The 17,386-nt window shown below is 41.1% G+C and overlaps 2 protein-coding genes across 2 annotated transcripts; one reads left to right on the forward strand and one right to left on the reverse strand.

Annotated features, from left to right (window-relative positions):
* The first annotated feature begins 1,784 nt into the window (after nucleotides 1–1,784).
* Nucleotides 1,785–14,334, forward strand: LOC108899344 (sodium/hydrogen exchanger 3). Its single transcript, XM_018699749.2, has 16 exons — nucleotides 1,785–2,269; nucleotides 8,741–9,043; nucleotides 9,175–9,335; nucleotides 9,972–10,050; nucleotides 10,191–10,368; nucleotides 10,481–10,701; nucleotides 10,796–10,998; nucleotides 11,105–11,194; nucleotides 11,274–11,344; nucleotides 11,430–11,559; nucleotides 11,653–11,798; nucleotides 12,109–12,232; nucleotides 12,368–12,541; nucleotides 12,948–13,002; nucleotides 13,102–13,188; nucleotides 13,272–14,334. The coding sequence occupies exons 1-16, from the start codon at nucleotides 1,981–1,983 to the stop codon at nucleotides 13,574–13,576; spliced, it is 2,616 nt and encodes an 871-aa protein (XP_018555265.1). The 5' UTR covers nucleotides 1,785–1,980; the 3' UTR covers nucleotides 13,577–14,334.
* Nucleotides 14,335–14,366: 32 nt separating this feature from the next.
* olah (oleoyl-ACP hydrolase) lies at nucleotides 14,367–16,891 on the reverse strand. The gene is made up of 7 exons (XM_018699781.2): nucleotides 16,736–16,891; nucleotides 16,435–16,565; nucleotides 16,227–16,365; nucleotides 16,016–16,115; nucleotides 15,562–15,731; nucleotides 15,382–15,464; nucleotides 14,367–15,276 (listed from the first exon to the last, which is right to left on the reverse strand). The coding sequence occupies exons 1-7, from the start codon at nucleotides 16,756–16,758 to the stop codon at nucleotides 15,134–15,136; spliced, it is 789 nt and encodes a 262-aa protein (XP_018555297.1). The 5' UTR covers nucleotides 16,759–16,891; the 3' UTR covers nucleotides 14,367–15,133.
* Between the last annotated feature and the right edge of the window lie 495 nt (nucleotides 16,892–17,386).

Here is a 17,386-nt window from a genome sequence, read left to right on the forward strand (position 1 = left end):
AGAAGAGGCGCCATGTAAACAACTTCCCTGAAGAACACCAGCATTAAAGTGACTCTGCAGGTTTTAATGCGGGTTAAATGATTGAACAAGAGTCTTTATTAAGAGTCAAGTTATTTAAGGAGTGCTTTAACTCTGATCTAAAAATGTAAACGTTTTACACTACTAAAGCTGTCCCCTGTTTTTTAGTTAGTTATCCACATATTTCAAGGAAATTAGACAGAAAGGTATGAGGAAGAAGTGATTAGATGTTAGTGCAAATCCAAGAAAGAATCGTGAAATTTTCCTGATTTTATTGCTGGAACTTTCTAGATTTCATAACTGAAACATTTGGGTAATTTTTGTATTTTTGCAGTTTTAATTTTAATTGCTGTTGTTATCTGAATAAAAATCTGCAGATCTGGATCCACATGCATCCTTCAAACATATCTTACAAAAATGCAAAGTGCTAAATCAAGAGTATAGAGCTATCTTTTCATGCGTCTCTTACAAATACAAAAACCAGGAAACAGATTTTGTGTCCACTTCTCTCTGGGAACACCCATTTCTCAGTATTCCAAATTTAGGACCTGATCTGTTCAGAGAAAAAAGAATGAATGAAGTATCTCAAGAAGCTGATATGACTAGGATTGTGACCAGCTTGAAGACAAACCTTGATTAACAAGTCATGGAAAAGAAACGGTATGTCCAACTTAGGGTTCATTTACAAGTCTCTGTTGCCTAAACACACATGTATAGTGGCAATGAAGGCTCAACACAGTTTTTGTTGTGCAGTGTGGCGAGGAATGGGATGTTGGGGGTGCAGCCACTCCTTTTCAATAAGGGCGACAAATGGGTCAAACTGCCTTCCTGCTCTCATATCTTTGGATACTTAGACCCTTATGTAAAACACATGCACACAGTGATAGTCACAGGATGCAGTGAGGACTAAAAGAGTCTGAAGCCACGCAGATGACACATCAGTTTGTCTTTCTTTTGTTTTTTTATTTAGTCTGGTCGAGCTGAAGCAGTTTAACACAGCGCGTAAAATACGATTAATGACACATGATGGACGTTACACTCTCAGTTTATTAGGTTCACCTAGCTACAGCTAATGCAATAAATCCTCCTTTCACAAAGGTAATGCTGTGCAGTTAGTGTTTAAACTGTTGATTCCACTTTATGATCATTTTGGAGGCTTTCTAATATTATATGTCCACCTTGTTTACATAAAAACTGAACATTAGAAATTACAATTTAGCTGGGTGTGCCAATAAACTGGCAACTAAAAGTTAGGTAGTAGTAGCATCTCTGTGGAGTCTGGTAGGGGGGGCTTTGTTGCATCTCTTTCTCTGTATTTCCTGTAATAATAATAAAAAAATGCAGATGACTGTACCTGAGATGTGCTAAATCTGTCAGTTGAACTGTGACTCTGTGTCCAAGCTTACCTGTGACAAGCTGGACAGGTCAAATCTGAGCCGGGAAGTAGAATGAGGAATGTAAAAAATATATATGTATATCACCCATATCAACCTCAATCAAGCAACAATGTGTCTTTGAAACAAATTTATAAAAATATTTAAAAAGGATTAAACAAGTGTGAGCTCCTAAAATAAGCATATTTTGTGGTTCTTTCCTTAAAAGAAGTTTAAACATCTGTTGAAAAATTCACAGCCAACAAAGAAAGAAAGAAATCAAACCTTCCATTGAATCAAAGTGGCCAAACTAGCTGGTCTGGGTACAAGGTGGGTGGAGACAGACAAGTGTAAGGATGGGCTGAGCTTCACCTGCTGTAAAAAGCTGTATCCCTGGCAGGGGAGGGGAGAGTAGAGTGGAGGCCATCAGTGTCACACCAGGTGAGTATGTGGATGTACGCCAAGAACAAAGTGAAAGACACCTGAGAGGGAGATGACCGAGAGGTTCGCCTACAGTCTGACCTGAGCACTTAAGTCAACAGCTTAAGTAAAAGTTGCCCCGAGAGTTTGTGAAACGTTTCTTTCAACCATGGTGGCTACTTGGCATTTTGCACTTCTTCTCTCTGTGCTGCTGATGGTGTCCAGAGGCCTGGCCAATGAGGTGACACCGGATCATGGCGTTGATACCTCAATCTCAGAACCGGCTGCTGGGAATGAGACACAGTCACAACACAACACAACTGGAGACAGTGGCCATGCAGGCGGTCATGGCGGGGAGCCCATCACCACCCTGCCTATTGTGACATGGAAGTGGCACCATGTCTCCACTCCCTACCTGGTGGCCCTGTGGATTCTGGTCTCTTGGCTCTGCAAACTTGGTGAGTTCCACCAAGTCCTGTCCCTGGAGGACTGATGTGTCCTGACATCCTGATTGATCCGATTCATCTGGTTATTATTTTTTATGAATAGAAAATAGTGAAAAAAAGCTCAAGTCTGACATCTTCTAAAGTCTTGTTTTGCCGGACGACCAATCCAAAATCAAATCCAATCAAAGATATTCAGTTTGCTATCATTTATGATGAAGTAAAACATCAAGTCCTCACATTAGAGAGGATGGAAAGTGCAGAACTATCACTTTAAAGGTAAGAGTGGGTGACATTCAGTGGTGGAAGAAATATTTAAATCGTTAAGTGTATGTATTATCATTTATTATGACAGATGCATTGACTTGTAAGCAGCATTTTAAGGTTGTAGCTGGTTATGGTGGAGTTATTTTTATTAGGCAGTTTAATACCTAACAATTCAGCTAAAGCTAATTCAGTTTAATACAACAGAAGATTATGTAAAGTCTTTGAGGTGTTGGGTCAAAAGGCTGGAGTTTGTGCTGTTGAGTTGTATTGAATTATACTGAGAGAGAGTTTCTAATATTTTATCCACCCATCTTATATTAGAGATTATATATTATATCAAAATTTTCCCCCTGAAAAATGAAGCAGAGGTATAAAATAACATAAAATAGAAAATAGTACTCAAGGAAATTGTTGCTTTCCATCACCTTATGTTGTTTTAGATATAATGGGGATATACACTGAGTTGTATATAGATATTATATTATAATAGATAATAGATTTTTCTGAAAATTCAGTCAGAAACATTTATAAATGATATAACCAGATGTGAATATCTGTTTTTGGCTAGCACAGTAAATTAAGTAGCTGACAAAAATCCCTGCAACAGTCTAATATTAAAGGAATAGCTGCCTCCCTGTTTATTGGTGGATCAATCTCTGTTGCTTCACTCTATATATCGCCATATTTCAGCTTTGGGTTTTCAGGATTTTGTTGTCACTGGGTCTGTAAAATATGTCACACTGCAAGAAGAAGTCTGTGGTTCAAATTCAAAAGCTGTGATTGGATCTGGACTAAAATTCACTTCTGAAATATTGAGTTGGACATAAGTTAAGGCCCAAAGAAAGGTTGACCTCTGTTGCATATCGCACCAGATGAAGCCTCAGCACTTGTCTTGGCTTTGCTCTTGGGCTGTTGTGATCACAGAACATTGTCATTTGCACGTCCTGTATACACAACAGACGCAAATGGGTTGTGGCAGTGTGGACAATGTAAATGAATGAGCGTGCATGCACGTATGTGTGTGTGTGCATGTGTTTGTGTATGGCTCCGCAGACATAAATATGGGACTGTGGTCGTCTGTATATGATGCAGGAAATGACTCTGTAAAAAAATCAATGGAAACAGAGACAAAGAGCTAACTTTTTTTTTTTTTTAAGTCAGCAAGTAGTTACAGTAGAAATGTCAGCGTTAATCTGTGCTGCCTTTGGCTAAAAGTGTTACAGCAGTGTTTGTACTGAAAGTAACCTGTCTCCGAGATTATTAGTGATAACAGAGAAATATGTAGCAGGTGTTTCTGCAGCCTCCGGAGATTTTGTGGAAAGAAATGTTCCCAAAATTTGCTGGTTGGCAAAGTTAAACACTTAACCACTCAGCAGAATTAAAGCTGATTTACATCTATCTACGTATACTTTTTAAACAGTTTACTGAATTAAAAAGATCATCAACAATAAACCACAGTGCTTCAAAGCGCCCACACCTGCTAAAAAGCTATTTACGCCTGAAATCATTTCAACAAAAAACATTTGAAAGTCCAAAAAAGCTGTGCAGAATTCAAATATTAACACAAGGATTAGAAGACATCTGCTAAAGTTTGGCTGTTTATGCTTGATTGATTAAACTTTTATAGATGTGTCGATAATAAGACTCATAACTGTTTGATCGTTGAGTCAGGACTGCCCTGAGACAAATATGTTATGTAACAGGGAACCATGAGCTTGCACTTAACTTTAAATGTGTTTAAAAATGGCACACACTCATTAATTGTAAAAAAGCTGCGACTATCAACGTGATTTATGGATCAGTGTAATCAGCTGGAAAAGAACTGAATCCAATAAAGTTTTGATAAAGTCATCTTACATAACCCCAACATACTCATTGTGGTTCACTGAGGTGCAAACAATGGCAGTAGTTTTCCGCAGATCTTATTTCCTCTGCAGATTTACAATGCTCGCTTTCTTTTATCTGCCTCACTGCAGTGAACTCTCTTTACCTTAGTGCTAAACGAAGGACAATGGACAGTAAACGCAGATTTACGTTATCTGGCGTGGACGAGAAAGCTTCCTCCTCACCTGTTTCAGCCATAATCTCTCTGGTCTGATCTCATCTGGAAACATTTAATATAATCAAAACGGGATTTTTCTGCATTTCAGAAGTTAAGGTTTTACTCATTTGCCGTCAGATTGAAAAGCAACAGGTAAATACCTGAAGGTGGACATACAGTAAAATGTACTTAATCTACATTTACTCCTGAGGCATTCGTGGGTGAGGTCAAAGATGACACACTTTATTCACAGCTGCTTGACACGACAAACCATAACATAACAATCTTTAACTGTAACTGTACTTCCCAGTCTGAATGTAACCTTTGTCTGACCTCTCTGTTGCACCATGAAGTCTTTGCAAGCGTGCACAGAGCTGAGGCCATTTCAGAATGATTGAAAGGTTTAAGTTAAAGGGCAGCCACTGTTAAGCAGGATATATTAGGTCATTAGTTAATAAGGCCGACCAGGGGAGTTCATGCTCGACTGTGCAGCTAAATGTCCTTACGAGTGTGATTTAGAGCATTCAAAAACACATGGGACTGCAACTCAACTAAATCATATCAACTCTGCAGTGAAATAAGTAACTTCATTCACCTGATGATACCTGATGCAGTTTATTTTTACCTGAGCTATTTATGTTGCTCTTAGCAGAGACACACAGACTCACACCTGTGTGAGAGTTTTCATGTCAAATCATCAAACCAGTCCATCTTAACCAATGAGGCTATTGTCCCTTGTCTTGCTCAAACAGGACGGGACTGTTTGCCAAAGAAAACATCCAGTGATAACGCAGCAACTTCAGTGAATCAACACTTATGGGAATAAATGCATTTCACAGTGTAGGCTAATATACCTTCACTATACTTTGGAGAGATGTCTGTGTTGTCAGTCATGTCCAGAACTGAGGGTAGTGATATTCTACATTTGTCTTATTGTCACATCCCATGAAAAGACCAAGTGTGTTAGTCCGTCTCTTAACACTTTCCAACAGACCAGAAAACAAAGCCGATCACTTGACCAGAACTCTGACTGTGTAGTCCCACTATCTGAACTGAAACACGTCAGAACAGTGTATATTACCCATGATCCCCAGCTTCTAGAGCAGGAAGTGCTGTTGCTGTAACAAACACACCAAACTCCATTCAGAAATCTTGATATTTTCAAAGTTTTCTGGCTGGATATCAGAGATGAACGCTGGTTTTTAATGACCTCTAAGTCTTTTTAACTGATATAAAGTTCAGCATTACTCTTGAACTTGCTGGACCTGATTCCAGCTGTTTAGGCCACTGACTATCACTCAGTTAGTACCTGTTCACCAAAGATACACAGAGCAAGAACAGGTGTTTATGGGAATGACAGAGGCTCAATTCTCACTAATAATAGTCAGTGTACCATTAAAATGATTCTGAAATTTTTATTTAAAAAAAATTACATAATGTGGTTTTAATTTTGTAACTAAAATGTCAAAAATTTCATGACAAAACAAAAGTACAAGCTTCTTAACTGACTCATAGCTGCATCATATCGTAGTTGCAGTTTGGCGGGAGGAGGAGAGCTCCCTTCTCCTTTGTCAAGGGAGTCTTTAACCAAGATTGAGTAACATCAGTGTCAATCATTACTGAGCACAAAGCCTGTTGAAAACTTTCCTAAACACATGCACAGGTATTTGTTCTATAGCCATCCAATGACCTCTGCGCCATCACTCACTCCCTAACTCCCAGACACACACAGAAAATGTCATGACAAAGTTGGAGTGGATGTGTTAAGAGACCGGAAAGCACAACCAACACAACGACTGGTGAATGTTTCAAACGTGACTGAATAACCGAGGAGACCTTTCTTGGACATCCGTTACTCCCCCACCCACCCCTTTTTAATCCTCCAACCTAAACACACACACACACACACACACACACAACCTTGGTCGTAGAGGAGATACTGTACATATAAAAGGCTGAGTCCAGCGTTCTGCACACTTCGGAGTTCACTGCACTGTTGCTGACCACAGACTGTTGGAGGAATGAGGATACAAAGTCACAGACTGAGATAAAAAGATGGAGCACTAGAGGGAAAAGAGGAGGTAGAGTAGTGAGAAGATAGTGATAGTAAATAAGAGTGAGTAAGACAGAGGAAGCACAAAAAAAGGCAGGGATAAGAGGTGTGACACTCTGTCCGGCACCTCAGTCTGGCCTTGGTACTGACACTTATACCTCCTCGATATCCGAGGTTGTAGACAAAGGATCTACTTTTGGATTGCGGTTTCTTGCCTCCCTTGATTTGCTCAATTTAATCGGTCTAATGCAACGCCGTGGATATGTGCTGCTCCTCTGGCTGGTGGGGTCAGTGCTGCTGCTGTGCCCCGTCGCAGGGGTCACAAGGGTGAAGGACAAGGCGGCACTAACACATCAGGAGCCACATCTGAAGCCGTCAGAGTCAAAATCGAACAAGAATGGGACTGAACACAGGTCACGGCTCCAGCATCAAAGAAGTACCCATTGTGACCTTTAAGTGGCATCATGTGGAGACCCCTTATCTTATTGCATTATGGATATTGGTGGCTGGTTTGGCTAAAATGGGTATGTGACACATATTTTAGGACATAAATGTGCTAGAAATGTGTTTTCTTATGCTACAGGCCTTCAGATATTTATCACTGGTGAATAAAGAGTCCAAATAGTGTCAACCTAGACAGATTCCTCTGTCAAAGAAGATAACGTTGAGCTATTTTTAACCTTCCTCATGTAGAATAATTACAGTGTTATCCTGTTATCTCACACTCACACCCTAGAAAACTCCCTGAGTTTCCATGTTAGCGTAAATGATTCCGACTAACGTAATATTTACTTTTCCAAACTATTTGCTTTTCTTTTGTGAAAGAATGGAAGAGTTATACATTATCCTTGATCTTAAACTGTTTAGTCATGAATAAATAATATGAAGTTTAACACTCAGCTGATCTGTGTCATGAGGATGTGTTGGTGCGGTTTGATGAGATTTGACTGACAGTACAGGAAACATGAGCGAACAGCCCCACGACTCATCAGATTCATCAGGGTTAGATATTGCTAAACTCTCATTGTTGCACTGAAATACATGACAAAAACCCAGATGTAGAAAGACGTCTGTGAAGGTTCATGGTCATCCAGGTCATGGTTATACAAGACAGGTTGAACTGAGGGCAGCTGGACTTTCAGCTCTCATCCAAGAAGGAGAACCTCAGTCCAGTTTCAACCCTTCTTGGACAAATACAGAAATAACCAAAACTGTTCCTCCTTTGATGGATAGTTTTATGTTCATGGTTTGTTCCTGTCCTTCATATTAAGGAGCAGTTTAGGTTTTCAGGGCCTTTAACCACGAGAAAGTGTGTTGAGTAAGTAAGAAATGTATAAATTACACAGTGATTTGCCTCCAGTATTGTAGCAAACAGTCTCTCAGGCTGCAGTCGTGAACAGTCGTCAGTGTTATCAACACAGCACGCTGTTCCAGAGAACAGAAGAGTTTCTTCTGTGCATGTGCTTTATTAGAAATTCCTCAGGTTGACAAGAGGATTTTACTTTTTAAATTAAATTTGATCAGTTTGATCAGAAAGTTAGTGTAAATGGTAGAAAATGCATTTAATGTTAACACTGATCTGCCACTTGTTTTTTTAGCATCTGAATCATTTAACTCAGGTGCCAAGAAAATTATTTATCTGTATTCCACACAGATGCACAAATCCAGTATAAACACAGGTCTGAAATAACAGACAAGTCTCCTTAACTTAATTGTCAGAACTAATGTCTGGCCCTGTGGGTTGGAAAAAGAAATCAACATTTTGAAATGGGTCTGTTGCTGTGGTTCAGTAGGTTTTTATTATTAAATAAGCTTTAGTGACACTTTGTCAGGCCATTAAATCAAGTAGCCTCAAGCAAAGGTCCGTCTTTAGTTACGCAGAGAGATTTATGAACCTTTACTTGTACCGCCGTGGTTAATCATATTCCCAGAACAAAAAGTTGAGTGCAACAGTTGATCATTTGCAAATTTTGCAACCTCGCTAGAGTTTTAGATTTATGGGTCAGTTACAACTCACAGACCCAAAACTGAACACAGGTAGTCTAACTCCAAATCTAAAGAGAGAGAGTTTCAGGTTCAAATCCACTTGTCCTCTCTGGTTTTCTGTTCTCCGTTCTTCCCTCAGTCATCGAGGCGAACCACCATGTGACCAACGTGATCCCAGAGAGCGCCCTGCTCATCTGCTTTGGCTTCATCCTCGGCGGGATGGTCTGGGGCGCAGACAAGGTGCAGACCTTCACACTGACCCCGACGGTGTTCTTCTTTTACCTGTTGCCTCAAATCATCCTCGACGCGGGCTACTTCATGCCGAACAAGCTCTTCTTCGGCAACATGGGGGCCATATTGATCTACGCCATCATCGGGACTTGCTGGAATGCTGCCAGCCTCGGGCTGTCGCTGTGGGGGTGTCACAAGGGAGGAGCTATGGGTAAGAGAGACTTGACAGAGGTGTGAGATGCCACTGGTGCAGCTAAAAACATAAAGTAAATAGAAAGCCAGCACTGATTCAGAAAGGCCTGTGAATGAAAATCTCCTGGGTGGGGTGTGTGTCTGCCACAGGCGACCTGGACATCGGCCTGCTGCAGTATCTTCTTTTCGGCAGTCTGATGGCTGCTGTGGACCCCGTAGCCGTCATCGCCGTGTTTGAGCAAGTCCACGTCAATGAGGTCCTCTTCATCCTGGTGTTTGGAGAGTCGCTGCTCAACGACGGCGTGACAGTGGTTCGTATGTGACTGCTGCGCTTAACTTTTCTTGAGGTTATCTATTTAGAGTAGTTCAAGTTTGCAGAGACATCCATCACAAGAGAGTACACTTTCAAGACGTGAAGTGTTGAGAACGCAAACATTCTGCACTTCAAAGTGAGGACCTTTACCCCTGACTTAGGTCTTGTCACCTCACCTTACCCCCTCGCTGGTCAATAAATCTGTTCTTTGAGGTGGTTGATATAAAAATAAATGTTGCTTTCATGTGTTATGAATCATTAAATTCCACTCCATCCATTGTTCAAACTTCAGCGAGGAGTGGAAGTGAATACAAACGTGTTACTTTTGAATTTCCACACCTTCGTCATCAAAGGTTGCACACACATCTATACATTTTTCAGAGGCACTGTGTATCTACACACTGCTGTCTCACACCCAGCTCTTCTTTCATCCTGCATGGTTTTTCTCACATAAGGTGAAGGTGCCCAATTATTTAACTACTGGCAAAGACAATGTAGAAGATGCAGATGAGGGATAGCTACAGAAATAAGAGGAAAGCATTAGAAATGAATAGACATAGATCATATTATGTCTGTATGTCATGAGATAAAACATTAACACAGAACATTCACCTTCTTATCTTTGTTCTCTCAGGTGCTCTTCAATGTATTCGATGCATTTGTGTCACTGGGAGGATCCCAAATCGACGCTGTGGAGATCATTAAAGGAATAAGTGAGATGTGATTTCAGTGGAATCTACTGGGGTTTGGTTTTAGAGATGCTGTATGTACACAGAGATTGTTACACAGGGTTAGCGTAACATAGGTTGGATAACATTTTGTACGTGTGTCCTCTTTCTCGCTCTCTCTGCAGTTTCATTCTTCGTGGTGGCGTTTGGCGGTTCCCTCTTGGGCTTTGTGTTCGGTCTGTTGGTCTCTCTTCTGACCAGATGCACCAAAAACATCCAGATCATTGAGCCAGGCTTCATCTTTGTTTTGGGATACCTCGCCTACCTGACCGCTGAGATGCTCTCCCTGTCTGCTATCCTCTCGTAAGCACTCCATAAAAAAAGTTTGTTTTATTAACTTCTGCATTCATTTGTACAAGGAGGTCCTAAATATTTTTAGCTTCACTAATCTGCTTTATATGTTTTTGTTCTGTAGGATCGTCTTCTGTGGTGTGTGCTGCCAGAAGTACATCAACGCAAACATGGACGAGAAGTCCGTCAGCACAGTCAGATACACCATGAAGGTCCTCGCCAACGGATCAGAAACCATGATCTTTGTCTTCCTCGGCATCTCAGCCATTGACAAGACAATCTGGGTGTGGAACACAGGCTTCATCCTCCTCACGCTCCTCTTCATCATGGTCTATAGATTCATTGGTGAGATTTTGACTTTTGTTGTCGGTGTTGAGAGGAAACAGATCACAAGACAGACTGTGTTTACGGTGTTTTTCTGTGTGCATGTACTCTACAGGTGTCTTTTTCCTCACCTGGATCCTGAACAGGTACAGGCTGGTCCCCATTGGGTTCATAGATCAGGTGATTATGAGCTACGGTGGCCTGCGAGGGGCTGTTGCGTATGGGCTGGCTGTGATGCTGGATGAGAACAAGATAAAGGAGAAGAATCTGATGATCAGCACCACGCTCATCGTCGTGTACTTCACTGTCATTTTCCAGGTGTCACCTCTTGTTATTTAGCCACAATAGTTTCCCTGCACATTTGTATTTTTTGCAGTTTAATTGCACAACACAGACAACAGCTTCATTTAGTGTCCTCTTTCAGGGAATAACGATGAAACCTCTGGTCACGTGGCTTAAAGTGAAGAGAGCTGCAGTGACTGAGCTCACACTCATAGAAAAAGTGCAGAACAAGGTAAAGCTCATTTTAACATTTCACCTTTTACACTTTTACTGTCCAGTTATTACAGAGTCTTCCTCTTCTTGTCGTTCAGGTTTTTGATCACGTTCTCGTTGCCATAGAAGACATATCTGGACAAATAGGACATAACTACATGAGGGACAAGTATGTAAAGACATCTCAAATGATCCAAGTTGTAGAATTTTTTGACGGTATGTGTCTGACGATTATGTCTTGTCTTGCTGCGAAGGTGGAATTATTTCGAGGAGAAGTGGATGTCTTGGGCTTTGATGAAGCCGTCGGTGAGGAAGAGCCGCGACCACGTCTTCAGCGTCTTCCACCAGCTGAACCTCAAGGACGCTATGAGCTATGTGGCTGAGGTGAGGATCGTATGAATGTTAAAGGGAATCTCTAAGATCAGGTGCTGGGCAGCGGTGGCAGGTAATGGAAGTACTCTCCTCTTATTGGTGCAGGGCGAACGCAGAGGATCCCTGGAGTTTATCCGCAATGAATCTGCGTTCATTGACTTCAAGAAAAAGTTTGGTGACGAATTCTCAGAGGCCATGCCCGACATCATGGCCAACATGTCAGATGATCATGGTGCAGCGTCCGATAGGAGGTGAGCGAACACTTTTGGACTGTAAGTGGACTGTATGGTGGTCTAAATACAAACCTGTGTCCGATCCCCTGATGGTGGACAAACTCTTTAACTGTAGTTGAATGAAAAACACATTTTAGTAAATAAAAACATACCAAAAGTATATTAACTATTCATGCCTGCATGTGACCGCTCAGATACTGCCACCTGGTGACCACAAGCAGTCATAGCATGTTTCTCACACCACATTTTGTCTGAAAAGCCTAAATTAGTTCTTTACTTGAGTGAGATAAAGACAATAAGTGACTGATATGATTTGTTTTCCCTGCAGGAGAGACCCTGTGCCGTCAGTGAGCTTGGAAATGCACGAGCAGACCATGAAGGGAATGAGAGAGACTGAAGACATTAACACTCACCACCTGCTGCAGCAGCATCTGTACAAAGGCAGGAAACAGGTGAACATATTCAGTCAATACACGCTCTAAATTTATGATAATAAACTTTCTGGATGTCTCCCTGTCCTCTTTGTCTTACAAATGATAAATTCTCAGATCCTCTTCCATCCTTGTCTCTTGTTTTCTGGTTTACAGCACCGGCACAGGTACAGCCGGAGCCACTTCGACGTCAACAAAGACGAAAATGAGGTGCAGGAGATCTTCCAGAGGACCATGAGGAGTCGTTTGGAGTCCTTTAAGTCTGCAAAGATGGGCGTCGCTCCACCAAAGACAATCAGCAAGTACTCAAAGAAAGACCAGCAGCAAAAGGTCAGAGCCACAGGATGTACAATTACCAGTATAGGACTGGGTATTGAGCCTCAATATTTTGTTGGTTGCAGTTCCTGTGTCAAATACTGAAATCTGGCATTGAATGTCTGAATTTGTAATCTTGAAAACTTGAAACTCTGATCAGATAGAAGGTCTACACATAGTATTTTGTCAGTTTCATCTTTTTTTTATTTAGTCGACATCACTTTTAGTTATGGTTTTTAAGTTAAGTTTAAGTTAAGGTTTCTTTTGTTCATCAAAAATCGAGTAGAGGACATGATTATATTCATCAATGTAAGGTATCACAGATAATACTCCTAATAGTCAAACTATGTGCGTTTTCACATTTCATTTCTCAGTTTTAAGATGTTATTTATAAATGTATTGACTTTTCTATCTGCTGCAGATGCCAAATGGGAAATCACTGGACAGAAGTAAAAGCTATTATTCTGGTGATGAAGGTTTGTATCTGTTTAAGTTTTATAAACTACAAGCCCTTAAGACCCAGTCCTTCATGAAAAGCTTTTTAAAAAAATAATTTTCTCTCTTTTTTTCAATAGATTTTGAGTTCTCAGAGGGAGACAGCGCCTCTGGCTACGACGCCTCAGGCAGCACGTTCCCCATGAGGGTCACCTACAGAGCAGGAGGTAAAATAAATCCATCACCTTTCCCACGTATCTTTAATCCTCAAACCCTGCTAGCACTAACTCTGTTTCTCCCTTTCATCCAGCTGGGATTGAGAACCCGGCCTTCATGCCAGACATGGACCCCATGACCCCGATCCAGATCCCCCCGTGGCTCATGGAGGCCGAGCTCGACAGCGGCATGGTCGCTCCCTCGCAGCGAGCCCAGGTGAGGCTGCCGTGGACGCCCAGCAACCTGCGTCGCCTGGCCCCGTTCCGTGCCAGCGCTCAGTCCAACGACTCCTTCATGCTGGCCGACGCTCCCGCCACGCAGCAGAGGGACGACGAGGAGCTGCCGCCACCTCCATCTCCACCACCACCTCCCTCTAACAGAGACGGTGGTTACATGTAGCAGCATCCCAGCAGCATTCTTTAACTCCATCTCCCTTTAACCTGGCTGCCAGAGACACAGAACCTAACCTCAGACTTTGCACCTTCTACTCTCAAAACTAGGGAATGTTTTCTTTTCCGTGCCATTGCTTAATCGCAGTTTTGCATTTTCAGACAAAACATTCACAATCCCATAACCTTTGTGCTCTTGAGACAGCTCCTCCTGTTGCTCTAACGTCATCCTTCACTGAGCAAAGAAAGCTGCAGGTAAAGCGAGAGGTCATGACTGCATGTGATGAACAACGTCACATTTTCTCCTCTGGTTCACACTAAACCTTTCTAACATTGTAAATCAGAGAGTATTCATTACTCCTGAATGTGATGGAAAAATCTTTTGCAAGCAGTGTGGATATTTATAGATCGTGTCGTTTATAAAGATAATAAATTTTAAAAATCTGTCTTTAATTAGACTGATGTGAAATCAGTTCCACCTTTGATAACCTGAATATAAGTTGTGTGTTTTCTCCTGTGTCTCAGAACAGTACATGAGGTTGAATATTAAACTTGAAGAAAAATACCGCTATAAAAAAAATGTGACCTGTAAGATAAAGACATTATATTTATTCACAAATGTTTGTAATGTAAGGACATGTCCTACATGTCTCAGATCTGTGCACATTATATGAATCTCCATTACAGAACACTTTGACTGGCTGGGCATGGTTTTGAACTATATGCATTTGAAAATGTGGATTTAGAAATAAAAATGTGAAAATGTGATTTTTTTTAGTGTCTTGTACACGACCGACACGTCCATTTTCCCAGTATTTATTGAAATTTAAGCAGTTCATGAAGTCTTGGAAGTTAATGTAAATGATTTCTACAGGTGTATACACTTTTGTTGATGAGTTACAAACCCTCTGTCTGTACAAAGTCAGTATTAGTATTATACTGTGCTGCAGTAACGTGTATTATGTTGCTGGAGTTTCATCCTACATGATAATGACCCAAAACATTAGAGCAGAACTAAACAGTGGCTTCACAGTCTCCAGACTTAGTTTGGGATGAACTGGACAGAAGGTGAAAACAAAGCACAACGTGTTTGTGAGAACTTTTGCAACAAGTTTTCTGAACAATGTTTCATTTCCATTGTAGAAAGAACATCACGAGTGTTCAGCTGCTGACTGAGTCAAAAATTTAGATTAAATCTATTTCAACAGGAACAGATTCCATGATACCTTGCTTTTAAAATCTCCAGCTGTTTATTCGTTGTTTGCCTCAGTTTCAGAAACAGTGAGTCTGTGAATTATGGAGAATTGGAGCTGTTGTATGTTTGGTTCAGTTTCATGTTTGGTTCAGTTTCATGTGGGCTAATTCTGACTTCTGACTCCAAAGAGCTATCCTTTAAAAGAGACTGAGATTATGACTATAACAAGGCATCTACATGTAATATTTAGGCTTGTGAACATAAGAGGGTTAAGTTACATTTATTAAATTAAATTTATCACAAGCAAGGTTTAAAGCATTAAAAAAACACTACTCTTCACTATACTACGCTGCTGTAATTGTGCATTTTTCATTATAAATAGTCCATCTCTGATGTTTCCAGATGCTTTGTGACATAGTCTAATATTATTTTTTCATTTCCAGATTCCTTCAGGTAAAAGTGAGATCCATCGAGCATCCTGACGGTGAAATCTCCTGATGTGATGTCTTTCCAAGCTGTTAGTGAAAATAAATGAATAAATAGTATTAATTACATCTGGAAGATGATAAATCAGTCTCTCGTTCACTGTCTTCAGCTTACACATAACATGTTTTTCTGACCTTGTAAGTCATGAGGGATGTCGTCTTTTCCATCAAAACATGTGACCGGGCAGGACAGGAATGGATGATCTGGCTTGTTACACCTGCAGAAAGAGTGAGCAACTCCTGTCACTATTAACATTCAATCTGAGATTAGTGATTAAACATGAGTATAGAAACAAACAAGAGCTGTCGGTCCACCTGTAGTTCTCTACGACGTGCAGGTCGGCCTTCAGGGCGGGAAGGAAGAGCTTCAGGACCTCGGGGTTGGCCAGGAGCTCGGGAGGAGTTCCTCCAATCGAAATCAACCACTTGAGGAAATCGTCGTCTGATAACTCGCTTCTCTTCGGGGCTGTGATGCGAGTCTCTGACTAAAAGACGACACAGGAATGGTACATTATCAACACACCAAACCCCTGCGCTCTATCAAAGAATCCACACTATAAGCATTTCCTAAGATCTGAATCTGATCCTTGTGAATAAAATGAGAACAAGTGTGCAGGAATTCACCTCTAACACATCCTGACATGCTGAACTCTCACTTACTGTGCACAGATCTGCTGTTAGAATTGTTCTAATACACCTGCCTGGGTACGTACATGATACTGACTGATACAGAGTCCGAGATACAGTTAAATTAGACAAATAAACTCACATAAGGTGCAGAGGCACCAGACAGGAAGATGTGAACTGGTTCGAGGTTGTGGAGTTTCTTCAGAGCATCTGCCACTGCAAAACTTGTGAAAGCACCAAAACTAGAAAAGTGCAAACACAGCACTGATATGAAACTGGCTGCATGTATTAGAATAGAAAACAGAGAAAAGGTGTGGAGAAAATGGCAGTTGAAAGCCTTATTCTCGTCATACCTGTGGCCAAAGAGAGCAAACGGCTTCTCTTTCAGCATCGGCAGCAACACGCCAATAACCTCGTCCACAATCTGCTGCATGCTCTGAAAGAACGGCTCTTTGGCTCGACTCTCTCTGCCTGGAAGTTTGACTGCAAACACTGAAAGAGAGTTCAGGGTAGCCTCTGTGTTTGATAAAACAAATATAACATATCTTCCAGGTGTGTTACCTTCCACAGAGCTGCTGAGGACGTTTCCCCAGCGTGCATAGTGTATGGACCCTCCTCCTGCCCAGGGGAAGCAGATCAGCCTGGCCACAGCATCTGGTCTTTTCTTGAAACAGTTGATCACCTTCTCCATCCTGATTGAAATATAAATCCAGGAGTGAGTCACATCTGCATGGACTGTGGTGCTGCAGTGTTTAGCAGCTGAACACAGTGACAGACCTGTGGCTTTTTCAGCAAAATAATTCACTTTAAAGCAAAATTTATTAACATTTAAGTGACATTTTTTTAAACTTTTAAATCACACCTGTTTGATGCTGGCAGCTCCATTAACTTCTCCCAGGAAAACAGTGGTGATTCCTCATGTTGAAGTGTAATATTTCCTGGTTATTTTCTTCTATGGTTTATGTATGAAGCTGCTGCAAATCTGGATCTATGGATTGTGGAGACATCTACAGTGTGGAGTGCGTACCTCCATGTAAGGGTCCAAATAATCTACTGTTGTTTTCACAAGGTGTCATATATCAGTTGATGTCATATGTGTTTATTATACGTAGATGGACAGGTCGGTTTGTAACTTGAAACACCTGAAATACAAGCTGTCATTTCAGAACATGACGCATTTAATTGAGAAAAAGTTTGAAGGAAGTGACGTCGCTGTCTGCGGTTGGTATTTCCTGACGGATTTCCCTCGGTTGAGGAGGAGGAGGAGGGACAGTCAGCTTTGTCAAGTTAAACAGAGAGAGTCAGGATCAGGCCGGAAATCACACAACTGTCTAGTCCTTGTCTGAATGGAAATAAACAGTGATGGTTTACATTATTTACTTAATTAAAAATTAGCAATACCCTGAGTGTAAAATACTTAATTGCAAGTGAAACTCCCGATTTCAAAAGGCAGAATAGCCTGCAAACAGAGTCTTATATTATGTATGTTATATTATTATATTTATATGATGCA

Source organism: Lates calcarifer, linkage group LG3 (assembly GCF_001640805.2).
Source record: "Lates calcarifer isolate ASB-BC8 linkage group LG3, TLL_Latcal_v3, whole genome shotgun sequence".
Taxonomy (NCBI): Eukaryota; Metazoa; Chordata; class Actinopteri; family Centropomidae; genus Lates; species Lates calcarifer.

Excerpts from the sequence above, each read along its gene's own strand:
- LOC108899344 (XM_018699749.2), top strand. The coding sequence starts at position 1,981 with ATGGTGGCTACTTGGCATTTTGCACTTCTTCTCTCTGTGCTGCTGATG. Across the intron at positions 11,195-11,273 it reads TAGAAAAAGTGCAGAACAAG|GTTTTTGATCACGTTCTCGT; the intron begins GTAAAGCTCATT and ends CTTGTCGTTCAG. Across the intron at positions 12,233-12,367 it reads TGTACAAAGGCAGGAAACAG|CACCGGCACAGGTACAGCCG; the intron begins GTGAACATATTC and ends TCTGGTTTACAG.
- olah (XM_018699781.2), bottom strand. The coding sequence starts at position 16,758 with ATGGAGCTGCCAGCATCAAACAG. Across the intron at positions 16,116-16,226 it reads TTTGCTCTCTTTGGCCACAG|TTTTGGTGCTTTCACAAGTT; the intron begins GTATGACGAGAA and ends GCACTTTTCTAG. Across the intron at positions 15,277-15,381 it reads CATCCCTCATGACTTACAAG|CTTGGAAAGACATCACATCA; the intron begins GTCAGAAAAACA and ends TTTCACTAACAG.